Here is a 21,924-nt window from a genome sequence, read left to right as displayed (position 1 = left end):
TCAAATAATGCAAATATTTTGTCACACCTCTCAGATTAGTATTTTAATACTTTACAATTCGGTCAAACTTTGTGTTCCCCTCTTTACATTCTCCTCCTACATCGTCAACAACGCACATAAATCACACAACAACTTTTCAAGTCTCTCTCACATCTGAAGACTACTGCACCAATGGGGAACTCAATGGCATGCTTCTCGCCGGCGCACAAGCCCAGAAACTTGATCCGAAACCCCTCGAAGCGGCCAACGTACTCTTCGCCGTCCTTGGCTTCCGCTGGTAGTACTAGAAGATCGGTAAACGGTTCGACCAAGAAGAAAGAGCGGCTTTCCGATGCTGATGACTTGTTGCTTCAGCAACAAGCAAGGGAGGCTGTTCTGCTGTTCCAGAACGTCCAGAAGAACGGCGGTTCTTCGCAACTGTTTAACCGGTCCACTTCCGTTGTGTATCCCTCTCCGGCTCCTAAGAATCAGGGGTTCGCGAAGAGCTCGAGCTCTAGGCAGCGTTTGCGGTCGGATACTCTCGGATTTCAGCCTCTTGAGCTTGTTGATAAGCAGGTTTGACATGTTAATCTTTTGTTTTTAATCTCTGTTTATAGTAATCCAAACGTTCTCATTTTTGTTCGGTAAAAAACTGCCCAATATTAAGCACTTTTTCCGGTTGAAAACGGACGATTTGTTCGTTTAAGTTCGGCATGAATAGGCCGAATGGATTTTGCAAACAAAAGTCAAACATTGTGTTCGGTTGTGTACTACCGCGTTTGGTGTTGGTGTGCCGTACAAAACAACCACCCTTAATTTAATTTTTTAAAGTTCGAAAAGACAAAGGGTTCGTTTGGAAGCGCTTTTAAAATGACTGAAAGTGTTTAGAGAAAATGTTTTTTATTTTCTAGAATTCAATTGTGTTTTTACTAAAAATTGATTCCATAAACATTTTCATTCAAAACACTTTCAAACGAGCTGATAATCTCAAGAGACAACGGTTAGCCCCTTTATTGCCTTTTCACATGAGGGAAAAATTGAAAACATATTTTATCATTGGTCAACTACAATTAAAGGACATTACATCACCTTCCATTCTATGGAATGATTTTTCATTTTTGGCCGGCTGCATCAAGATTTTGAAGGAAGGCGAATATTTCAGCTCATAAACATATAGGTTTGATTAATTCAAAGCTTTGCGTCGAAAATTTGAGATAGATCAGGGTTAATCAGTGTTTAAAAAATAATGAAGATAATTGTCAATAACGGTCGAAAATAAGTTCTTTTTTATTCGAGCAATATTCTAATATGATCAAATGAAAGCGAAAAAACTTATATGTGGCCTAGCACATGATGATTTTAACGTTATGGGACTAGTTAATTTGGCTTGTTAATCAGTCCTTTTCTGCTTCAACAATTTTCAAAAGTGTAAACCTATATATATATAGTCAATTTTTGTGTTTGTAGGACGTGAAGACTGATGAACTGGAAACCAATCATTTTATCCTAGTTCATGGTGGTGGCTTTGGTGCTTGGTGCTGGTACAAAACCATGACACTTTTGGAAGAAAGTGGGTTCAAAGTTGATGCAGTTGACCTGACCGGTTCTGGAGTTCACTCATTTGATACAAACAACATTACAAGTCTTGCACAATATGTCAAGCCACTCACTGACATCCTTGAGAATCTTGGGGTTGGGAAGAAGGTTTGCTCCCCTCCCTCCCTCCCTCCCTCCCTCCCTCTCTCTCTCTCTCTCTCTCTCTCTCTCTCTCTCTCGGGTTTAGGGTACAAACGCGTATTAAGTACGAACACAAGTACATAACACATTTGATGGTCATATCGACTAATCAAATGATGTAGTGGACCGTTGAAGTGGTGTGCACCACTCAATTTGCATTCCATAATTATTGAATTTTAGGTGTTCATATTCAGTTTGTATTGTAGTCGGACGCTTTGTGTATAGTAATAATTTATTTTCCTTCCTCTAAAATGCAGGTGATTTTGGTTGGACATGATTTTGGTGGCACATGTATCTCATATGCAATGGAGTTGTTTCCATCTAAAATTGCAAAAGCCATATTTATTTGTGCAGCAATGTTAACCAGTGGGCAGACCACTCTTAATCTCTTTGCTCAACAGGTTTGCCCTCCAATCCACACAATAATAACATAATTAGTATCATATTTCTACAGATAATTTTTTGTTAATCTTCATAAACCAAACTAATTAATCCTGTTAATCTTAACGCAGACTGGATCGAACGATCTCATGCGACAGGCTCAGAGATTCTTGTATGCCAATGGGAAGGATCAGCCTCCTAGTGCTATTACTCTTGACAAAAAACTGTCCGAAGACTTATTGTTCAATCAAAGTCCTGCAAAGGTACGTTGTATAAACTACAACAGAGCTCAAGCGCTAATCAGTTAGTTTTTTCCGTTTGATATCGAAGCTAATTTTCGTCCTCCTTCATCCAAACCAGGATGTTGCACTGGCATCAGTCTCAATGAGGCCAATCCCCTTTGCACCAGTAACAGAGAAGCTTTCTCTTTCCGACGAGAACTACGGCGCTGTCAGGCGGTTTTTCGTAGTGACTCAAGAAGATCATGCCATAACCGTTCCATTACAAGAAGCCATGACCGAATCCAACCCACCGGAACAGGTTTTCCGGCTTAAGGGCTCCGATCATGCACCCTTTTTCTCAAGGCCACAGGCTTTGCATAGGATATTAGTAGAGATATCACAACTTCCTCCAGTGTAGGCATGAGCTGATCTGCCAAATCACATAGGCTTCAGTACACATAGTGGAAGGGAATGTATAAAAAATAAAACTTTGTTTAATTTATTCAACTAACTGTCATCCGTGAGAAAATATTCGTAACATCGAAAATATATGATATATGAAAAATGGCAAGGGAGCATCATGTGTATTTTTTATACTTTACCACTTGAATGGTAATTTGGTAATTATGGTTTTACACTTGATGCACAGATAAATTTTTTTAATGTGCCGAGAATACAACTTAATCCATCAAGTGTCATAATATAATTGATTAATGTACCGAACTTGTTCATGACACATTAAAAAATCTCTCTGCTGCATGGCGGACAAACCGGAAAGTACAAAGCAAGGAGGTTAGTAGGTTACATCAGATGCCAAACTGGCATAACGTTTTTTTCCCCAAAAAAAAAAAAAAAAAAAAGGCATAATGTTTTGTCCATAATTACTGGCTATATATTAAACTAATAAAAAATGCAAACGAAATATGTATAAGTTTTTCCATATTAGATAAAAAAGCAATTAAGAGAAATAAAAAATTAAATAAAAGGCAAAAATCCTTGACAGTGGAAATATCTCTTGTTAGGCCATTTCCAACCGACCCGACCAAATGGTCATAAAGCTAAAAATAGTTCTAAATGACACGAAAATCGTCTCCAACCGAAGACTAGGCCAAAGGGTTTGTGGGCCCCACTGGGCCTAAACCACCAAATCAGGCCAACGAGCTGGCCATTTCCAGCCAGAATGTCAAGCTTGACATTTTGCCAGCTTTCCAGCTCTAGAATGTCAAGCTTGACATTTTGCCAGCTTTCCAGCTCTAGAATGCCAAGCTTGACATTTTGTCAGCCTTCCAGCTCAGCCCATTTGAATGCCAACAGTTATCTAACGTCAGCATGACGCCAGCTAGCAAGGGCTAGCTAACGCCAGGTTATCGTTGGAATTTAACTTTTTTTCCTATAAATACTTACACCATTCCTACAACATTGAAGGTTGAAAATAAGAAGTATCACGTAGATAAGAATCATATCTAAAATTTGCACAGCCAATTACATCTCAATATGTGGCACTTGAAATCATATCCAAAAAGTTATTAAGATTACATAAAGATAAGAAATCTGGAGAGTTACTCATTTTAGAGACACGTGTCACTCGAAATCCTATTCGAAAAATTACTGAGATTACATAAAGATAAGAAATATAGAGAGTTACTCACGTTAGCAACGCGTGTCATTCGAAATCATATCCAAAAAATTATTGAGATTATATAAAGATAAGAAATCCGGAGGCTTATTCATTTTGCGATAAGTAGCACTCAAAATATGTTCAAAAACCTTATTTTAATATGGTAGTTTAATTTAATTAATCATATTAATTTAATTAAAATAATAAATTATGTTTGGTCAATGGCCCTTGGGCCCTCTCAGTTGGAGATGATTTTTTGTCAAAGTGCTATGTTTGGCCCTCTCAGTTGGAGATGATATAAAATATGACTTAACACTGTTTCTTAAAATATAATTTCTTGCAAGACTATAGGGCTAAAGAGAGCCCTTTGGCCCTCCTTCGATTGGAGATGACCTAGAGTTCTGTGTCACAATCAACTGAAGCGGTAAAAAATAGATTTTCATTTAAATATATGATCAACGATTCATATTTAAATTTTCGTCTAACAGTAAATCCCATTGTTTAATTATCATTTTTTGCATCATGTAGCGTTTGTTTCAAAAAAGAAAATAAAATGTCTGAAAAAGTAAAGAAGTAGAGAACCAAGATGCTCGATTCAATTTCAGTAAGATTAATATTGCAAATTTCCACCAAATATTGACCCTATTTATTTTTTTGGGGTAGGGTTTAAATTTGTGAAAATTGAAATATTTAATAAAGAAAATCTGGATAATTCCAAAAATAATAAAATAAAAATTGGAAAACAGTGACAGCGTACCTGCGCTGATATGTTTATATAACGCCTTGAAGGGGCGTATAGTTTTTCTGTGTCTCGAGTAGCTCAACACTCTCTGCTTCCACAGCTCTCCCTCCCAGATCTGATCCCAACAACCAGGTACCCTACGCGCCCCTCTCTCTAACCCTAGATCTCTGCCTCCCTTCTCGGATTTTGACTTCCATGATTCAATCGCTGCATTTCGCTTTCAATTTCTCGCTATTTTAGAACCCAATTTTACTGTGCTTGATTTGATGCTTTTCCTAGTGGATAATTTTGATATTTAATCGGTGGGTTTTTAGGTGAAATTATTTGATGGAATCATTAGAATTTTGGGGTGCATTTCATTTGGTAGATCTATATATGTATGTTTTGATTTGTGGTAGTGCTAGACTGAGACGTTTCTTTTGCTTTTGGTTTTTGAGATTTCTAGGATGAACTGTTGATCGTGGATCTGTCTGTTTTCGATTTTTTAAACTGAAAATGTTTCTTCGGGTGAGCCTGCATTTTGCTAAATTGAACTTCTGTTTGTGTAATTTGGCTGAACTGATCAATTGGGTTTTAGAAATTGTGAAGAAATCATTAGAAAATAAGGAGAAATTGAATTAGTTGGTCTATCAGATAAACATCGAAAAGCTGAGCCTTTTTTGTGACGAAGGCAGAACCCAACCTTGAAGTTCATGGTGCAGACTCTAAGATTTTTGTTTTTTCCTTCTCGTTTGGGTTTCTTGTGAATGGTTCGATTTATAAAATGGATCAATGGTTTAGATCATGTTAGGGTGTTTTGATTTCAAAGTATTTCGTGACACTGAGGCAAGTAGTGACAAAGTTATTGTGATAATTGTTCCTGTAGGTATATCCTTTACTGTTTGAGGCGTCAATTAGGAGTCATCGGTATAGTTTCTTGCAATTTTGTTCTTTATTCCGGAATTCCACTCTAAGCATCTGTTTGTAATGTACGGGTGTAGGGTTATCTTGAAGAAGTTGCAGAACATGGGTCGTGGAGTTAGCAGCGGTGGGGGACAAAGTTCTTTGAACTATCTTTTTGGGAGTGGAGAGGCTCCAAAACCAGCTGCCAACAATGCTCAAGCTGCGCCAGTTCCAGATGAGCCTGCTTCCAAGCCTGTTGCTCCTGCTCCTGCTCCTGAACCAGTTGATATCACCAAGGCGATTCCTGCTGGTATCCATAGCACCTCTACAAACAACTACATGCGTGCAGATGGCCAGAACACCGGAAACTTCATAACGGTATGATCCTCCTCATTGTTGGGGTTTAGACAAAACCTAGTTTAATTACATGGTTACACCCCAATGAATCTTCCAATATTTCATTGTCTTTTTAATTATTATCCAAATATCTTGGTGTTTATAATTTGTTCACTGAAACAATTTATATAGCCTGCTGGAATTTGGCTTATCCTTCTTCATTGTTTGGTACAGTGTTTTCGTTCTATTTTATGCACAATTTGTGTTATTTTGATGTTCATATTGATTCTCCCTGCGCGCAGGATCGACCCTCGACCAAGGTCCATGCTGCCCCAGGCGGTGGATCTTCGCTGGGTTACCTCTTTGGTGGACCGGGTGGTAACTGAGACGGACATGCCTTTCGTATTGTTGAGTTTTGTGAAACCTCTATTCTGGACGAGGCAATGCCTTCATCCGTTATATAAACAATGGAAGTCTCTATGGATTCTGTGATGTAATATAGGTCTTGTGGTTGTTGGGATCATTCAGTCAAGAATGATCTATTGTAGATGGATAAACCATCTGATACAGATTTCGTTTTCATGGACAAACCGAAATTTTCTCGGTGATTAATTTCTCTTCTCCATCTTTACATGGTCATTCCTGTTGTCTTCTAAGTTGGATTATGATTGGAAACGCCGTGCCTGGCCGGGGATGGACGGGGTCACGCCTACGGAGTTTGCATTTACGCTTCTCGGTTGCATTTTTCCGAAAAGAATGCTTAAATTAAGAGAAAAAAGGAGTTGTTGATACCTTAACATATTGTGCACACGAAGATTCAATTTGTGAAGGTAAATTGAAATCGACCTGTAACTATTAATGTGTTCAAACAATAACTTATTTGGGTTGACAAGGAAAGCACAAGTTAATGGGTACATTGTGCTCGAGAAATTTACAGTTTCTCCGCCAAACAAGCTGAAGCTGCTGATGATCAGGCTTGTTTAGGAGGAGCAGGGGCAGGAATTATACCCCACTTTCTCCGAACGTCCTCCAAATCCTCGTGAAAGTGCCGCTCGTAATACACGCACATGAGATCTGTGCACTGCATTCCAGCTTGGATGGCCCAAGGGAAGTAGTGTTGAAAGAACAATTTCCTTTGCTTCTCGTTGAATCTCGCTGAGCCCCCTATGACGGACATCAGGCACATGGGGAGGTACATTTGCTCAAACTCTATTACCTTGAGGGCCGACTCCCCCATCAAGTTCGTTGGAAGGCCAAAAAGGGTGTGCCAGAAGTCGTGCACCTCGCGAGCCCTCATGGCCACATATGCAAGCTCATCTGTCTCCATGAACCGCACTGGTGGTCGATCATCTGGGGAGAAGTTCCTAGATCCCATGAACTTCGCATAGGCAGCACCAAATGTGTTTGCTGGTAGATCCCATGCATGACCCACGTTTACAGATATAACACGGGGTTTCTCCAACAGTATGGCCTGGTAAAGAAAGAAATGCATTGGTCTTAGAATAACAAAGCAAAACCGTTGACAAAATGGGATTTCATTGCATACCAGCAACCAAATGGCTTTCAAGTACTGATTCCATAAAATTTAGATATCTCGAGCCACAGCCATTCTTAGTTCGTTATATGGGCGGGAAAAACAACGCAAAACGGTTTACATGAGAAGAATAAGTTCAATTAGAAGCACATTATAAGTAACACTACAAAGAACACCATTTAATTACTGTAGTGGAAGAAGAACATATGACTTCAGTTTGCATTAGCTGTCACCTATCTAAACTAAGAGCAGGAGCACTCAATACTCGGCAACAATAAGAACAATATTTTGCCAGTTTTACACGGAAGACTGATATATGACTTCAATTGACCAGAATGGATATAACCCAGGTTGCAATTTTCACGATTCCCTTGCCGCTGATAAGTGAAAAAATGTTCAGTTCATATGACTTCCCTCAAGCAGACTTTCAAAGAACATCCTATGGACTCAAATAACCCGAAACTCCCAACACCTTCATTAACAAAACACAACGCAGATAGCTAAGCAGAAACACCGTGCATAATTACGAGAAAGTTTTTCTGGTGAACAACTACTTACACGCATAACATGTTATTTGATTAAGAATTGTAATCGCTAAACAAGAAGGGTGAGGACAGAAGAGGCTTACCCTGCCTTCAGGGCTCCTCGTCATTCTTTCAAGAACTCTTTCAAATGCAGGTTTCCCAGTTGTCTCTCCAAGAGCTGCTATGAGATCAGCTCTTCTTGGGTCCACCAATGCGCCCACAGCCGAACCGACTGCCACAGCCGCCTGCTGCCACCGGTTCAGCCGAACACGGGCACTTCCTAACATGGTAACTCACCCGTTTTCTTGCAATCCTAATCATTACATGCAAATTTCCGCAACAATTTAACCTTTACACAATAAAATAAAATAAAATAAAATACAAGCACTGCCTTTTAAGCATTTTCACAAATAGTTTCTGGGCAAATTACTGATTATTGCATCCAATGATACGTAATTAACTATAAACTTTATAATCATCAAACAAAGAACTGAAGCACCCAATTTATGAATCATCGACAGTTTTAATAACATTAAGATTAGGAAATTAAGAAAAGCTTATCTAACAGGTCCCTGACGATTGCTATTGGGCAAGATCCCCGACGATTGCTAGAAAATTTTCTTCCTTTTTTACCTCAAAAAATTGCGTATTTAGAGTTAAAGGGGAAAACATTAAAATTTTCTCGTAAACCAAACAAAATTTAAAGAAATCTTTGTTTACCTGACTCCCTGAGTTTGGCACTGGAAGATCGGCGCTTTCAATCTTTGTTGCTGGTGCGGAATAAGGCCGTTGTCTCTGTGAGTGGCCGTTGGTTTTGGTAGCAACAAGCAAGAGATAAGGGTTGGGCCAGATAAACATGGGCCTGCTTTCTTTTTCCACTCTGACCAATGGGCCTCTTCTTTCGTTTTTTTTTTTTTTTTTTTTCTAACAAACAATAGAGTTATTGGGTTAAATTGTTAAATGTTAGAGCAATCCATAGAAATCAAACATGCACTAGAGTGGATAGACATTATTACTTTGTGCCACTGCGGTAAATCACCATCTGCTTTCTAGCCTCTGGTGATGAGGTCAAAATACAGCGGGTGAAGTTGGGTGGATTGTTTTTGTACCTAGTGCTTGACAACCACATGATCCGGTCTTCCGGATACAATAGGAAATTCAAACTCGAATTGTGAGGATGGGCACGCTATATCTTAATCAACGAAAGTTTCAATTAATTCAGGCAATGAGTCAACAATAATTTAATATCAAACTTGTCATCTAAAAAAGTCAGAACACAAAAGGTGCGAACCTAGTCCTGTAACTCATATGCCGAACGTAATTGCGTAGGCTTGTAACTTAGCAAAGCATTAAAATGATTGGTTGCCTACATGAAGCCTAACCAGGTGAGGTTACGGTGGTCCTGGTCTGTTCACCTTGGGTGAAATCACACAAAGTACGCTCCTAAGCCCCTAGGTCAGTAGGGTTCCCATCCATCAATGGTTGGTAGCTAATACATAAAAATAAAAAAATAAAAAAAGTCTGTGACTCATATGCAAGTTGAGTTAATTTATTCAAATTTTGGTTTTTGATAGTGGAAGAATGAAGAGGAGGGGGAAGTCGGGTAGGGTTTGAAGTGTAATTAAGTGGCTTGTTTTGTAATGCAAGTGGAAATTAATGCGGTATTTATGAGATATGGTGGGGGGATGTAAAACTATGTGCCAACGCCATTTATATGCACCAGTCCAATGAAATACATCCTTGCCATAAAGAAGGTGGTTTTATTGCCTGGCGGCAATGTCTATCGAGAACACGATCAAGTATATTAAATGTTGAATTAAAGGTTAAGATCATATCCAAAAGAGATGTTAAATTTTTAACACAAAATTTAAATTTAAATGCTTACGTGGCATATTGATATTTTGATAAATTTTATTCTCTAACCGATATGTCAAATTTAAACTATTATTTATTACATTATTTACTTTTTATAGTTGTGATTAGTATTTTAAAACAAAAGATAACTATTAAAATTATAAAAAGTATTTATTAATTACTAAAAATAGATTTGAAGCTGTTGCCAAATTTGACAGTAACTTTCTCTGCTGCCTTTTCATGTCATGTCATATAGGAATTGACATTTCGGTTGAAAAACACTAATGATGTTTTTTATTACTGTTAGTGCTGATATGGATTTTTTGACATATCCTTTGGATATGCTCTAAGTGTAATATTATAATAGGTAATACTAGGTAAACTAAATTCTATAAACCAAATTTGCAAACTGAATGATGTGGTTGTAGATAATTGAATTATTAATTAAGTATCGATTAACGTGCTTGTTTGGCTGAAATTTTTATTTTTAATTTTCTAACCAATTGTAGCATTACACTTGATGTACTTGACCCCGAAACACTGAAAAATGACTCCTTAGGTCTCAACTCAACCTCTAGGAGTTGAATTTCTTAACCTTAGCATGGCACTATGTCTTCTTTCATCGAATCAGTCTTTCATGAATCACAATTTGATATGTTTTGAAATAACTTGTTTAAAAGTGACCGCGAACACCAACATAGGCATGAACCATGACGCGAATAATGAGAAAGATTTTTTAGATTCGACAATTTTATAAAATTATGCATACAAGTTTCTGACCACGTGGCCAATCAAGAGATAAACAACATGATAAAGGGCACAACAAATTATCTCGACCTATAAGTAATTGTTTTTAATTCCTTCAAAACCCTAAATTAAAACGGTTCAATTCTTTTTCATGAGGTAAATTGAAATTGGCGTTACATTATAAGATCATCTTCAATTTTGGAGTAAAACTTAAAATTTTGAGTCTAAAAAAAAAAATTTAGGTTTTAATTCAGAAACAGCTTTTCTGCTCCAACTCTTCTTGCCTAATTTTTTTAGCCCGAAGTTATTAAAGAATAAACTTAGCCTAATTTTTTTAAAGTAATTTAAAAAAAATAAATTATGTACTCTATCATAATTTAATTTTATGAACATTTTAACTTTAAAATGTTTAGATTCAGATAAATATTGAAAAATCACTAAATTTGGGTGAATTTTGAGTTAAATAATTTTTTTTTAATTATAGATTTAAATTTGATCATATTAGATTCAATAAAATTTCTAAATATAAAACAAATATAAATCTGGGCCGTTCAGAAAAAAGAGTCGTTGAGCTCATTGTTGTGGCCGACAAAAAGGGGACATGCCCACGTGGGTGGGGTTCAGTTGGCGCGTTTGGTGCTTCCGATAGTGGTTTTTGGGCGTTTGGGCTTCGCATCAGGTTTTCCACTCTCACATGTGGGCTCTACATTTGAGTTTTGTTTAGGTTTTAACAATTAACCTAATTTTAGAACAAGGATTAGAGAGAAATGATGAGAGAATAGAAGGAAAAATTTAAAACTTATTTCAAGAGTTGGAATTGATCTAATTGACGTAAGACAAGAGCAAGTCTCGACCCAAAAAAAAAAAAAAAAATAGAGGCACCTGCCCTCGGTAGCTATTTATTTTTATTTTATTGGAATTAAGGAAATTAACAGTCCCCAAATTCCCAAACGGACCAAAAATGCCCAGGTTGTTGAGGGAATAGTAATAATACATTAGGCATGGAGAGGGAGAGAGGGAGAGAGAGAGAGAGACAGCTGGAGAAGAAGAGAAGGCCGTTGGTTTACTGGGACCTGACAAAGCAGGACGGTACCAGAAAAACTATTGCACATACTCCCCCCTACTCAAGGAGAAAGGAGGGACAGAAAAATCACAGAAAATCGTTTTACTGAATGATCACTCCAATGACTCATTTACTTTCTCACCTCCTCTGTTGAAAATAGACGGATTTACCGTCACGTGACAAAGTGTAGACTAATAATCACTGTTTTAAAAATTTCCGTCTAGAACCGTTTACGTTTCGTCTAGGTGTTAGGAGGCTAGTCATCGTTCTGATTAATGTCTAGATGTTTAAAAATTAAGAAAGAGTGTCTAGACTTGCTGAGGAGCCCGTTTAGACCTCATAGGCACCCGCCTATCCCATCAAGACCCACTTAGGCACCAGCCTAGGTTGAAACTTACTTAAACAGAAAATAAATAACTTTTATTTCGCATTTTATTTTTTTCAATAAATTGTAAGAGACTTGTTGCATGCTTAAATGAACACACATTATATTCTTGTTCCCTATATTTTCACTATGTTCTAATACTTCATAATATATATGTCATTCTATTTTGTAGTTTATGATGAAAATATATATATTTTAAGTATAAATAGATATTTTTTACACGAAATATAATAGATTTACTCAAATCCGCCTAGTCCGCCTACACGTCCACCTAAGCCCTGCCTAACCGCCTAGGCACTAGATTCCAACTCATCGTTCAACTAACGCCTAACGTTTTTTTAAAACCTTTCTAATAATGTATTATTATGTGAATTTCATCGCACATTATTAGCAATGCATATTATTCAGGTAAATAGGCTTCTCGAGCTCAAATTCATTGCATTTTCTCAATATAAACTAAAATATTTAAAAGAAAATATACATTATTAAATTTAAATACTCCGTAATAATCAACACGTTTTATGTAAGTTACGAATACGATAGAAAACTGTGGACAGACTAGTGTTGGCGTTGGAGGTAGACAGCATGCGCAACTGCCTTACTGCCATCTGCTGCAGACTGCAATATCTGCTGCCTTTTGCTTGTTCAACACTTCAAAAATCAAACCAAATCGAAAACATTTATACATTTGCATGGAGCTCTCTGTCCTTCGTTTACACGTCACCACTTGAAACCAAACTAGCGTTTTACATTCTGGTTTGTGACCAGAAGAGAAAGAAATATTCTAACAATATTACTTGGGTACAGTCTGGGTAGTACTCATTTTACTCACCAAGCTATGTGGTCCAACAGGAATACAACATCTGTCATTTGAAATGATCTCCCACACGGGCCACACCCCTGTAATCTTAGTAACCAAACGAAAAATTTGTAAGTGTGATTGGTATACAATGTGGTACATCACGTATTATTATACGAACGTTATAATATGATATGTGTGTTAAAAAGTTAATAATTTGAAAAATAAAATTTTCTACCATTTATATAAAAAGACATAATATACCTTTTGTATTCCGGCCAAAATCAAAAAAATTTCTAACCAAATAGCCTCAAATAACCAAGCTTTCATCTTTTCTTGTTCCTTTCTTACCATGGCCGATCTACCATGACAAACCACCTAAACCAGAATAATAATTTTCTTCCCATGGCAGATGTAAACCAAAATGATAAAATCCAAGAAGTGGGAGTTCGAGACAGAAAAAAACACGAGTTTTGTTGGAACCCCCAGTCCCACATCGGACAGAGGGAGAAGAGAAGAGTGCTTTAAATAGAAATACCCCTCTCTAATTAATACCGAGGCCTTTTGTGATAAAATCCCACACCTGAGGATTGTGCAGGTGGTTAAGTGGGGACAGTATCGGTGTTGTTGGAGTGGGCCCTCGGCCCGTCGACCTGAAAATTTCCATATGGTATCAGAGCCAGGGGACGGGCCCGTACTGCCACGTGATTGGGTGGGTCCCCATTGGCCCCGCGTGATTGTCCACGTAGGCCAAAGATGCCACGTGTTTGGGTGGGTCCCCATTGGCCCCGCGTGATTGGGTGAGTCCCGACATGGCTCCACGTGGTTGCCGATGTGTGGAAATTCACGTGTGACCCATAAGTGGGGTCTCACGTGCGGGGGAGTGTTGGAACCCCCAGTCCCACATCGGACAGAGGGAGAAGAGAATAGTGCTTTAAATAGAAATATCCCTCTCTAATTAATACCGAGGCCTTTTGTGATAAAACCCCACACCTGAGGATTGTGCAGGTGGTTAAGTGGGGACAGTATCGGTGTTGTTGGAGTGGGCCCTCGGCCCGTCGACCTGAAAATTTCCACAAGTTTATTAGTTGCACTAAGCTTTCTCCGTCGACTCCACTGACAAACACTCCTCCAATCGTCGACTCTACCCAGCAGTGAATGCCACCGTCGTCTGCGGCGGTGAGGATGACGAGTTGGGGCTTATCGCTTGGTGGTGAACGTGGACTCAACGCCGGCTGCGGTGGCCGGTTATGAGTATCGTCATCAACTTGTTCGAGCGGAAGAAAGACGAAGTGGCGAAGAAGATTTATGTTTGGTAACAGTTTTAAGGGTGAGGTTGTGTTTGGTTGCAAAAATAGAAGCGAATAAGGAGGTGACATGTTATATTTTTGGACAAAGGATTCTCTGTCCTTACACTTCGGTGTCTTTCCATGCTCTCCTGTTTTGTGCAGTCACGGTTAAAGCATGTTAATATTTTATATTTTTTTATAGAGATAATAAGATAAAAATAAATAATAATATAAAATAATGATGTGATTTAACCGTATTCACACAAAAAAAAAAAAACGAGAGAACATCGGAAGTGGAATAACAGACAATCCTTATCCCAGATTTTTATCGGGCCATATAGATTGGTGTGTAAAATGGGTACTGACTTGTTAGTACCCAAGTGTGGTCCTTATTATAAACTAACAAACTAGATGGACCAAAAGTCATAAGTTTTGTCGTATAAATTTAAAAGTCATGCCCTGTTTCCAACAAAAAAAAAAAAAAAAAAAAAAAAAAAAAGTCATGACCTTTGTCCTTTGGGGTAATTAGGGTTTACAAATCCAACTGGTTCCTCCTCAGTCCTCTCACCATCAAAACTATGGATTATAGGGTCATTTGATCTCATTTTTATGCATCAAAATATCAAGTTGGTCCATGGTCCTAAAAACATCTCAAGAACGATAACATAAAACATGTTTAGTTTTATCGTGATATTTTAGTTCAATAATATAATATGATATACAAATTTATCTTTGTATATAACATTACGTAAGTGGACCAGGATGTTAATTGGCAATAAAAATGTACCATGGCTGGTCTCCTTGAGGACAAGCATTATGTCACGTTATCTGTTTGCTCAAAATGCACATAAGAAAACTCATTGTTTTTAAGTCCATGAAAATGCAAGGGGGGTCTACTCTTTGTGTGTGTCCTTTGGCATATAGGTGGTGTGGCTCTTCCACTTCTAACTTCAAAACTCAATATTCTTAAACGTATGTATAGATAGGTGTTTAACATTTTCTTAAATGAAAACAATTGGTGATACGAATGTTTTGTTTTTCTACTGTACTCTCGATAATAATATATCTAATGAATACGAGATGACGCATGTAACTTCAAAGATTTCTACACATGGTTACAATCCATAATGTCAAGGTTCGAATCAACCTCGCTGAGAACCAGCCCTTCCTCTTCATAACAATCTCACTCTCCTTGCCCCTTCGAGATAAATAAAAACATTAATAAGACAATTTGTCCAGTTAATAAAATGATGTCACGTTGCCAGTTATTCTACTAAGCGCGTATACCTTAATCAAATTAGAAATGCCCTTAATTCCCAACATAAATACTGTTCTTAATTCACTTTCTAATATTTACACGCGTCCCCAACCGTTACCCACTCCTCCTCTCGTTACTATAACTAGAACAAAAGTGCGTTTCCAAATACGTGGGACCTCCCCAGGCTACATTTCCTCGAATCGCAATCGGATGGACAGGACACAGCCACGATATCGAAATTGATTCTTCGTCGATCCGACCGTCCTCTTTTACCCCCAGTCCAGTAATCTTTCTACCACGGTTAAACTCATCCCACCAATTTTGTCTATAAAATTGCCCCCATTTCACCTTCTTCGTCTTCAGTGCTTGCTTCGTCTTCCACTTTTCCACTCTGAAAAAAAACCGCTCTCTCCCTAGACTCTGATCAAAATGTCTGTCGAAAATCACCTCATGTTCATACCTAGGTCGATTCTTCACTCCTCCGTTCTGGGTTTCGAGACATTTGCCTGTTTTGTGCTTCTCACGGCGGTCTGCGCCTTCTGCTTCGCTCCCGGAGGCCTCGCCTGGGCGCTGTGCAAGGATCGAGCTTTCCGGGCTATTCCGGGTCCACCTGGCTACCCCCTCATTGGGTCGCTCACCGTTTTCATTGGGTCGGCTCGCCACCGAGTGCTTGCCAAGCTCGCCAGGAGCTTCAGGGCTGAGGCTTTGATGTCTTTCTCCGTCGGTCTCAGCCGGTTCGTGATCGCCAGCCAACCGGAAACGGCGAAAGAGATGCTGAACAACACAGCTTTCGCCAACCGTCCTGTGAATGAGACGGCCTACGAGCTTCTCTTCAACAGAGCGATGGGGTTCGCGCCGTACGGTGAGTACTGGAGGAATCTGAGGAGGATTGCAGCGACCCATTTGTTCAGTCCAAAGAGAATCGCTGGCTCTGAGGTTTTCCGACGCGAAGTGGGGCTGAAAATGGTCGAGGAGTTAAGGTGTTTGATGTTGAAGAACGGCCAAGTTCAGGTGAAAAAGGTGCTTCATTTCGGTTCTCTGAACAACGTTATGATGACGGTTTTTGGGCGGTGCTACGAGTTCGACGAAGGTGGCGATGGGCTGGAGCTCGAGAGACTGGTGACTGAAGGGTATGAGCTGCTGGGGGTGTTCAACTGGAGCAACCATTTTCCGTTTCTGAGTTGGCTGGATTTGCAGGGCGTAAGGAAGAGGTGCAGAAAGTTGGTTTCGAAAGTGGATGGTTTTGTTGGAAAAATCATCGAAGAACATAGGCTTGAGAGAGTGAAAGGTGGCAGCTTTGAGAAGGAAAGGGTTGGAGATTTTGTTGATGTTTTGCTTAATTTGGAGGAAGATGACAAACTCAGCGATTCTGACATGATTGCTGTGCTTTGGGTACTAATATTTTTTACTTTTATCACTCTAATTTTTAGTTAGTTCAGTACTATTTTACTTGCCCTATTTGTTTTTTGTTTAGGAATTATGCACGAGTAGATTGTTTTTAAATAAAAATTATGCCCCATTTGCACTAGAACGACAATATACAGACAACAAAATCATATTAAATATCGTTTTACTGCATGATTAATAACAATTAAACAACACTTGAAGTGGCTTAGGGGACTTTTTCATTGCCTATTTAATCATATTAAAGAGCGATTTACTGCAAGATTAATCACAATTAAACAACACTTAAGTGGCTTAAAAACCTTCTAATTGTTTAATTAATCTGCCGGTAGTGAAAATTTTCTAGTGATGTTTTTTTCTGAAATGCTGCACAAGTTTCACTTTATTTTTGGAAATTAGAATCTAAAATATTTAAATTACAGGAGATGATTTTCAGAGGAACCGACACAGTTGCCATACTACTAGAATGGATTCTTGCAAGAATGGTGTTGCACCCAGAAATCCAGTCCAAAGCTCAGTCTGAAATCGAAGCCGTGGTGGGCTCCACGAGAACCGTCCAGGGCTCCGACATTGCCAACCTGCCTTACCTCCAAGCCATTGTGAAGGAGTGCCTGAGGGTGCACCCGCCGGGCCCTCTCCTCTCCTGGGCTCGCATTGCCATCCATGATGTCTACGTGGGAGATAACTTTGTCCCGGCTGGAACTTCGGCCATGGTGAACATGTGGGCAATCACACACGACGCGAAGGTCTGGACTGAGCCGGAGAAGTTTAATCCGGAGCGATTCATGGCGGAGGATGTGAGCATCATGGGGACTGATCTGAGGCTGGCGCCTTTCGGTTCCGGAAGGAGGGTTTGTCCTGGGAAAGCGTTGGGATTGGCCACCGTCCAGCTCTGGCTTGCTCAGCTGCTACAGAACTTTAACTGGATTGGTTCGGAGAATGGTGACGTGGACTTGTCGGAATGTTTGAAGCTTTCGATGGAGATGAAGAGCCCGTTGGTTTGCAGAGCGGTTCCTAGGTTTGTTTGATGAAGCTTTTTTGATTTGTTGAAACAACCCTTGCGTGGTTTAATTAGCTTGGTTAGCAAGTTAGGGTAGACTCCAGTTTAATTAAAGGAGTAAATCATGTTTAGGTGCAAGTTTTGGATATGTTAGCTGCCACAGTTGGGGAAGCTCATGAACTACAACAAGTTTGGGTTTATCTTTTGGTTAAGTATTGGTAGTTTATGTTAATTAAATCGTGTTTGTGTAATGCATGGGCAGCTTACTGACTGTATAATACTGTTTGGAATATATCAACTTTGCCGATTCTATATATAGTTATTGTATTTTATATCTGCTCATTCTAATTTGCAAAGTTGATATTGTTTCTTGTGCTTTCAGTTGTAAGTTCTTCACTGTCTAAGTTGATTAGGAAGAATGTTAACTTGGCCGATGAGGAAAAGTTCGACCCACACGAGCCAATTAAATTTTTTTTTTTAAAGGTTAATGGTTGGGAGATTAAATTTCTAAATCAAATTGACTTATTATATTGAAATCTTACATACTTAATACATCCTGCATTTTCTTTTTTAATTAAAATTTATCTTAATACACCTTGTTTACTTTCCTATAATACCCTCACACTCCACACTCTTAACATATACCTTATATTTTCTACGTACACCCTACACTCTTCAAATCTTAGGTGCAAATACATAAGGTCATCCAATATTACCTTCGGTACATAAGGTCATTCAATAGTACCTTCGACGTGAAGCTGAAGCTGGTGGTGTGACTTCAAATTTTTTTTAATTTTTATATTGGAGTGGTGCCAACAATTGTTTGATTATTTGCATGTGTTTATCCCTTCATGTTTCTCTATCCCTTCATGGAAAGAGGTGGAAGGCTGTGGGTATTCAATACCAGTAGATGAGGGAGATGATTTTTGCAACAGGGGATGAGGAAGATGAGAAAGATATTCCAAAAAAAATATGGCAACTATAGAAGTGTAGAGCTTTATATGGAGTAGGAGCAGTGGCACTGGGTAATGGGGATTAAATAAATATTAGGGCTGATGATGATGATTCCTCTTCTTTTCTTTTAATCGAATCATGGGAATAGATTTAGGTATTGAATCCTTGAATTAGAAGAAGAGATTAGGTTGTTACGTTGCTTTTAAAATCAAGGGATCGTTGTGATCTAATGTGGCTAAGGTTTGTTAGGTGTGTGATTCTCATCATCAATCATATTTGTTTTTAATGGATATCATTCATAACGCAGTTATATGCGTGTCGATGTCGTTGAAATCACTAAAACAATTAAAATACAAAGTCTTACTTCATGTAAAGTATCCGAAATGTTGATTTCACGGTTCATTTATCAAGAATAATTTTTTCAATTAACATGTTTGTAGTTTCATTAATTCTACAATGGAGGATGAGAGTGGTTTTGAGAGTTGAAGAAGATAAATAAACTTGGGATACACATGTAAAAAGTAATTTGGATTTTTATTTTTTTAAAACCTTATAAGGTCAAAATTGTCATTACATATTAGGTATGTAAGTCATTTAATATTAAATTTTAATGAGAAGTGCATTCAACATATTGTGAGATGCTAATAAAAAAAGCCAATCAAATTTTGTAACTCAAATAATATGAATGTTGATAATTGGATTATTACTTTAAGTAATGATTAACAGACTTATTATCTATTGGTATCATTATTTGGTTTAAAATTTTGATCGTAGTAGCATTATTCTTTTCTAAACCAGCTTAATAGAAAGTAACTTGAGACGGGAAATGAAAAGAACGAAAGACGAGAAAGATATATTTTTGACATAGTTGAAGGACCATACGAAAACAGACGTGCCAACTTAACTTGAGATGGAGGGTGTATGGGGGGCGATTCCTGCATAACAAAGACTGATCCACGACGTTGAGAGGAATGAGGTTCCTCTCGCGTTCTAGTGGTTTATGGTTTCTGCATCTTATCGTACTTTAGGCATATGTGTGTGGTGACATCTTCGTTGCAGTAAGTTTATGTCGGTGTGTACGTGATTAATCATAATCTAGCAGCATGCATGAAGATCGAAGAAAAAGAAGCAAAGGTTTGATTCGATGGCTTTGATTTGGTTGTATGGATCGGGTGAGATTCATATTCCTTTACCTTTTTAGAAGATAGAGAAGGAATGTATATCTTGATATGAGGGAGGAGCATGGCTACAGATAGACACAACTCCTTTTCATCTTGTAAAGGAGATGCAGTACTATACTTGTTCCGATGATAATCTTTTGCGTCTAAAATTGAGGACAGCTAGCTACTTTCTTTTTTCTTTTCATGTTTTTAGAAATATAGCCAGTTCGAGCCCTCTCGAAATCTCTTTTAGCAACAATGCTATGCTAAAATCTTGTTCGAGTGGTAAATTTGAGTGATAGTCTGGAATATTAAGGTTTATTTGGTATCCTACTTCAGTTCAACTTTTTTAATTAAAAATTTTTTTTTGAGTTTTAAGTTTTGAATTATTGTTTGGTATGACTCTTTTTAAAATTGGATTAAAGGTTAACTTAAAAACATAGGTTATTTCTTAAAAACATTAAAAGTGAGTTTTTAGAGTTTTCCTCCTCTTTCCTAAAACATCTTCTTTTGCTCCTTCCTAACCCTTTCTCTCCCAACCCTCTCTTTCTTCTCTCCCCACACCTTGTCTACTCCCTCTCCTCAACCTTTGTCTTGTATCTCTCTCATCACACTCTCTTTCTTCTCACTTCTCACCTTCTCATCGTAATTTTTTGCTCTCTACCTATTCTCCCCGTCCTCTCCATGTCTTTCTCTCTCCTCACCAACTATTTCCTCTCTTTTCTCTTTTCCAATTCTTTCTCTCCTCCAATTTTTGTTCAAGGAAGTTTGAATTCAAACTAAAAAAAATTATTTTTAAAAACTTAACCAAACAAATTTTTGAAAATTTGAGACTTAAAAGACAACTGTTTTTAAATGATGTTATTTGAAAATTATTTTTATGAACAATCAAAGTTTTTGGATAGGATACCAAACATACTCTTAACTTTTCAAATTTCCTCATCACGTCACATGTAGTGACGAGAAATTATTTAATATCATAAAGATATCATAATATCATTGATTAGGTTACACATATTACTAACCCGATTCTAATTAATGCAGTTTTATTGTCAAAATACGTTTTATTATCCATCATTTAAAGACATCTTTGTAAAAACAAGAGATTGTTAGTGGTTCATATATATGTGCATATGGTTCGTTTAGTAACTTCTTATAATTCTAACTAAAAATTCAAATAAAAAGTATTAATTACCCTTAGTAATACTAACCATCTTTGGTTCATATTGATGAATCAATAATTCTCAATAACATCTCTTCGAGTCTTGCTATTGACAATCATTCTCCTTTTTTTAACAAACAATATTATCTACACTAAGGAGGAGGGGGTGGGTTTAGCCTCACAATGGGCTATCAATAATGTGGTTCAAATTCGCCTTTGACAAGAATCGAACCAAAGATCTCTCACTTACAAGTAAAGAGGAATACCACTAGATTGTAGCACTAAGCGGCTATCGGCAATCATTATTGTCGATCTGTAAAAACCAAAAGAAGAGCTAAGACCCTCCATGTAAGTCCTCAAAGAGGCTTGTGATATGCCATATTCCTTGGTCCTAAGATGGGGTAGACTCCCCTCTCCCTCAATTTTTTTTTTTTTTTCAAACGAATGATAGTATCTACACTAAGGGATTGAGGAAATGGGCTAAACCTTACAATATACTTGCTATAATAATGTGGTTCAACTTCGCATTTTGTAGAATCTCATCTAAAACCTCACTTACAAATTAAAAAGAATACCACTAGACTATAATACTAAGTGAACCCTCTCCCTAAACTTTCAACAACCAAAAACTAAATAACTTTCTACTAATTGATTTATGTAGAAATAATTTTTTAATATCTATTAAAAAGTAAATTGTTCTGATTATAAAATTTTTACGGTAAAAATGTGATTAAGTGGACAGTGAAATGCACACATGAAGTGACACAAAGCATTGTCCGTACTTGTGATAAAATAAACTTGGTGTGGTGCCTACGGGGATGGGTAGCAAGCCCCGTTACAAAAACATGGGTATTTAATTTCGTTTAAAAACAAATTACTTTGGGCCCAAATTGGA

At 37.8% G+C, this 21,924-nt stretch overlaps 4 protein-coding genes across 6 annotated transcripts; 3 read left to right on the top strand and 1 right to left on the bottom strand.

Annotated features, from left to right (window-relative positions):
- Window positions 1-61: 61 nt before the first annotated feature.
- On the top strand, window positions 62-2,919 carry LOC103947262 (putative methylesterase 11, chloroplastic). The gene is made up of 5 exons (XM_009358144.3): window positions 62-555; window positions 1,447-1,683; window positions 1,974-2,117; window positions 2,229-2,360; window positions 2,458-2,919. The coding sequence occupies exons 1-5, from the start codon at window positions 172-174 to the stop codon at window positions 2,734-2,736; spliced, it is 1,176 nt and encodes a 391-aa protein (XP_009356419.2). The 5' UTR covers window positions 62-171; the 3' UTR covers window positions 2,737-2,919.
- Window positions 2,920-4,655: 1,736 nt separating this feature from the next.
- LOC125467976 (protein SPIRAL1-like 1) lies at window positions 4,656-6,535 on the top strand. 2 transcript variants are annotated; one of them, XM_048572151.1, is made up of 3 exons: window positions 4,656-4,810; window positions 5,659-5,938; window positions 6,199-6,535. In XM_048572151.1, the coding sequence occupies exons 2-3, from the start codon at window positions 5,684-5,686 to the stop codon at window positions 6,280-6,282; spliced, it is 339 nt and encodes a 112-aa protein (XP_048428108.1). In that variant the 5' UTR covers window positions 4,656-4,810; window positions 5,659-5,683; the 3' UTR covers window positions 6,283-6,535. The 2 variants fall into 2 exon arrangements, with proteins under 2 accessions (XP_048428108.1, XP_048428109.1); XM_048572152.1 differs by having other exon boundaries at window positions 4,665-4,809; window positions 5,651-5,938.
- Window positions 6,536-6,712: 177 nt separating this feature from the next.
- Window positions 6,713-8,798, bottom strand: LOC103947263 (ubiquinone biosynthesis protein COQ4 homolog, mitochondrial). 2 transcript variants are annotated; one of them, XM_009358145.3, is made up of 3 exons: window positions 8,675-8,798; window positions 8,059-8,267; window positions 6,713-7,367 (listed from the first exon to the last, which is right to left on the bottom strand). In XM_009358145.3, exons 2-3 carry the CDS (start codon window positions 8,239-8,241, stop codon window positions 6,867-6,869), a joined length of 684 nt encoding a protein of 227 aa, XP_009356420.2. In that variant the 5' UTR covers window positions 8,242-8,267; window positions 8,675-8,798; the 3' UTR covers window positions 6,713-6,866. The 2 variants fall into 2 exon arrangements, with proteins under 2 accessions (XP_009356420.2, XP_048428107.1); XM_048572150.1 differs by having other exon boundaries at window positions 8,059-8,303; window positions 8,675-8,729.
- Window positions 8,799-15,701: 6,903 nt separating this feature from the next.
- On the top strand, window positions 15,702-18,087 carry LOC103947265 (cytochrome P450 78A5). The gene is made up of 2 exons (XM_009358148.3): window positions 15,702-16,741; window positions 17,176-18,087. Exons 1-2 carry the CDS (start codon window positions 15,779-15,781, stop codon window positions 17,779-17,781), a joined length of 1,569 nt encoding a protein of 522 aa, XP_009356423.2. The 5' UTR covers window positions 15,702-15,778; the 3' UTR covers window positions 17,782-18,087.
- Window positions 18,088-21,924: the final 3,837 nt, after the last annotated feature.

The sequence above is a fragment of a genome, unplaced genomic scaffold (assembly GCF_019419815.1).
Source record: "Pyrus x bretschneideri cultivar Hongxiangsu unplaced genomic scaffold, Pyrus_bretschneideri_v1 Contig6, whole genome shotgun sequence".
Lineage (NCBI taxonomy): Eukaryota > Viridiplantae > Streptophyta > Magnoliopsida > Rosales > Rosaceae > Pyrus > Pyrus x bretschneideri.
This window is presented reverse-complemented; position numbering and strand designations above follow the sequence as displayed.

Bases quoted from the DNA above. Each gene is read 5' to 3' on its own strand.
- LOC103947262 (XM_009358144.3), top strand. From the start codon at position 172: ATGGGGAACTCAATGGCATGCTTCTCGCCGGCGCACAAGCCCAGAAAC. The intron at 556-1,446 runs GTTTGACATGTT...TTGTGTTTGTAG, and splicing joins TTGAGCTTGTTGATAAGCAG to GACGTGAAGACTGATGAACT. The intron at 1,684-1,973 runs GTTTGCTCCCCT...TCTAAAATGCAG, and splicing joins ATCTTGGGGTTGGGAAGAAG to GTGATTTTGGTTGGACATGA.
- LOC125467976 (XM_048572151.1), top strand. From the start codon at position 5,684: ATGGGTCGTGGAGTTAGCAGCGGTGGGGGACAAAGTTCTTTGAACTAT. The intron at 5,939-6,198 runs GTATGATCCTCC...CCCTGCGCGCAG, and splicing joins ACACCGGAAACTTCATAACG to GATCGACCCTCGACCAAGGT.
- LOC103947263 (XM_009358145.3), bottom strand. From the start codon at position 8,241: ATGTTAGGAAGTGCCCGTGTTCGGCTGAACCGGTGGCAGCAGGCGGCT. The intron at 7,368-8,058 runs GTAAGCCTCTTC...TTTCTTTACCAG, and splicing joins CGAGGAGCCCTGAAGGCAGG to GCCATACTGTTGGAGAAACC.
- LOC103947265 (XM_009358148.3), top strand. From the start codon at position 15,779: ATGTCTGTCGAAAATCACCTCATGTTCATACCTAGGTCGATTCTTCAC. The intron at 16,742-17,175 runs GTACTAATATTT...TTTAAATTACAG, and splicing joins ACATGATTGCTGTGCTTTGG to GAGATGATTTTCAGAGGAAC.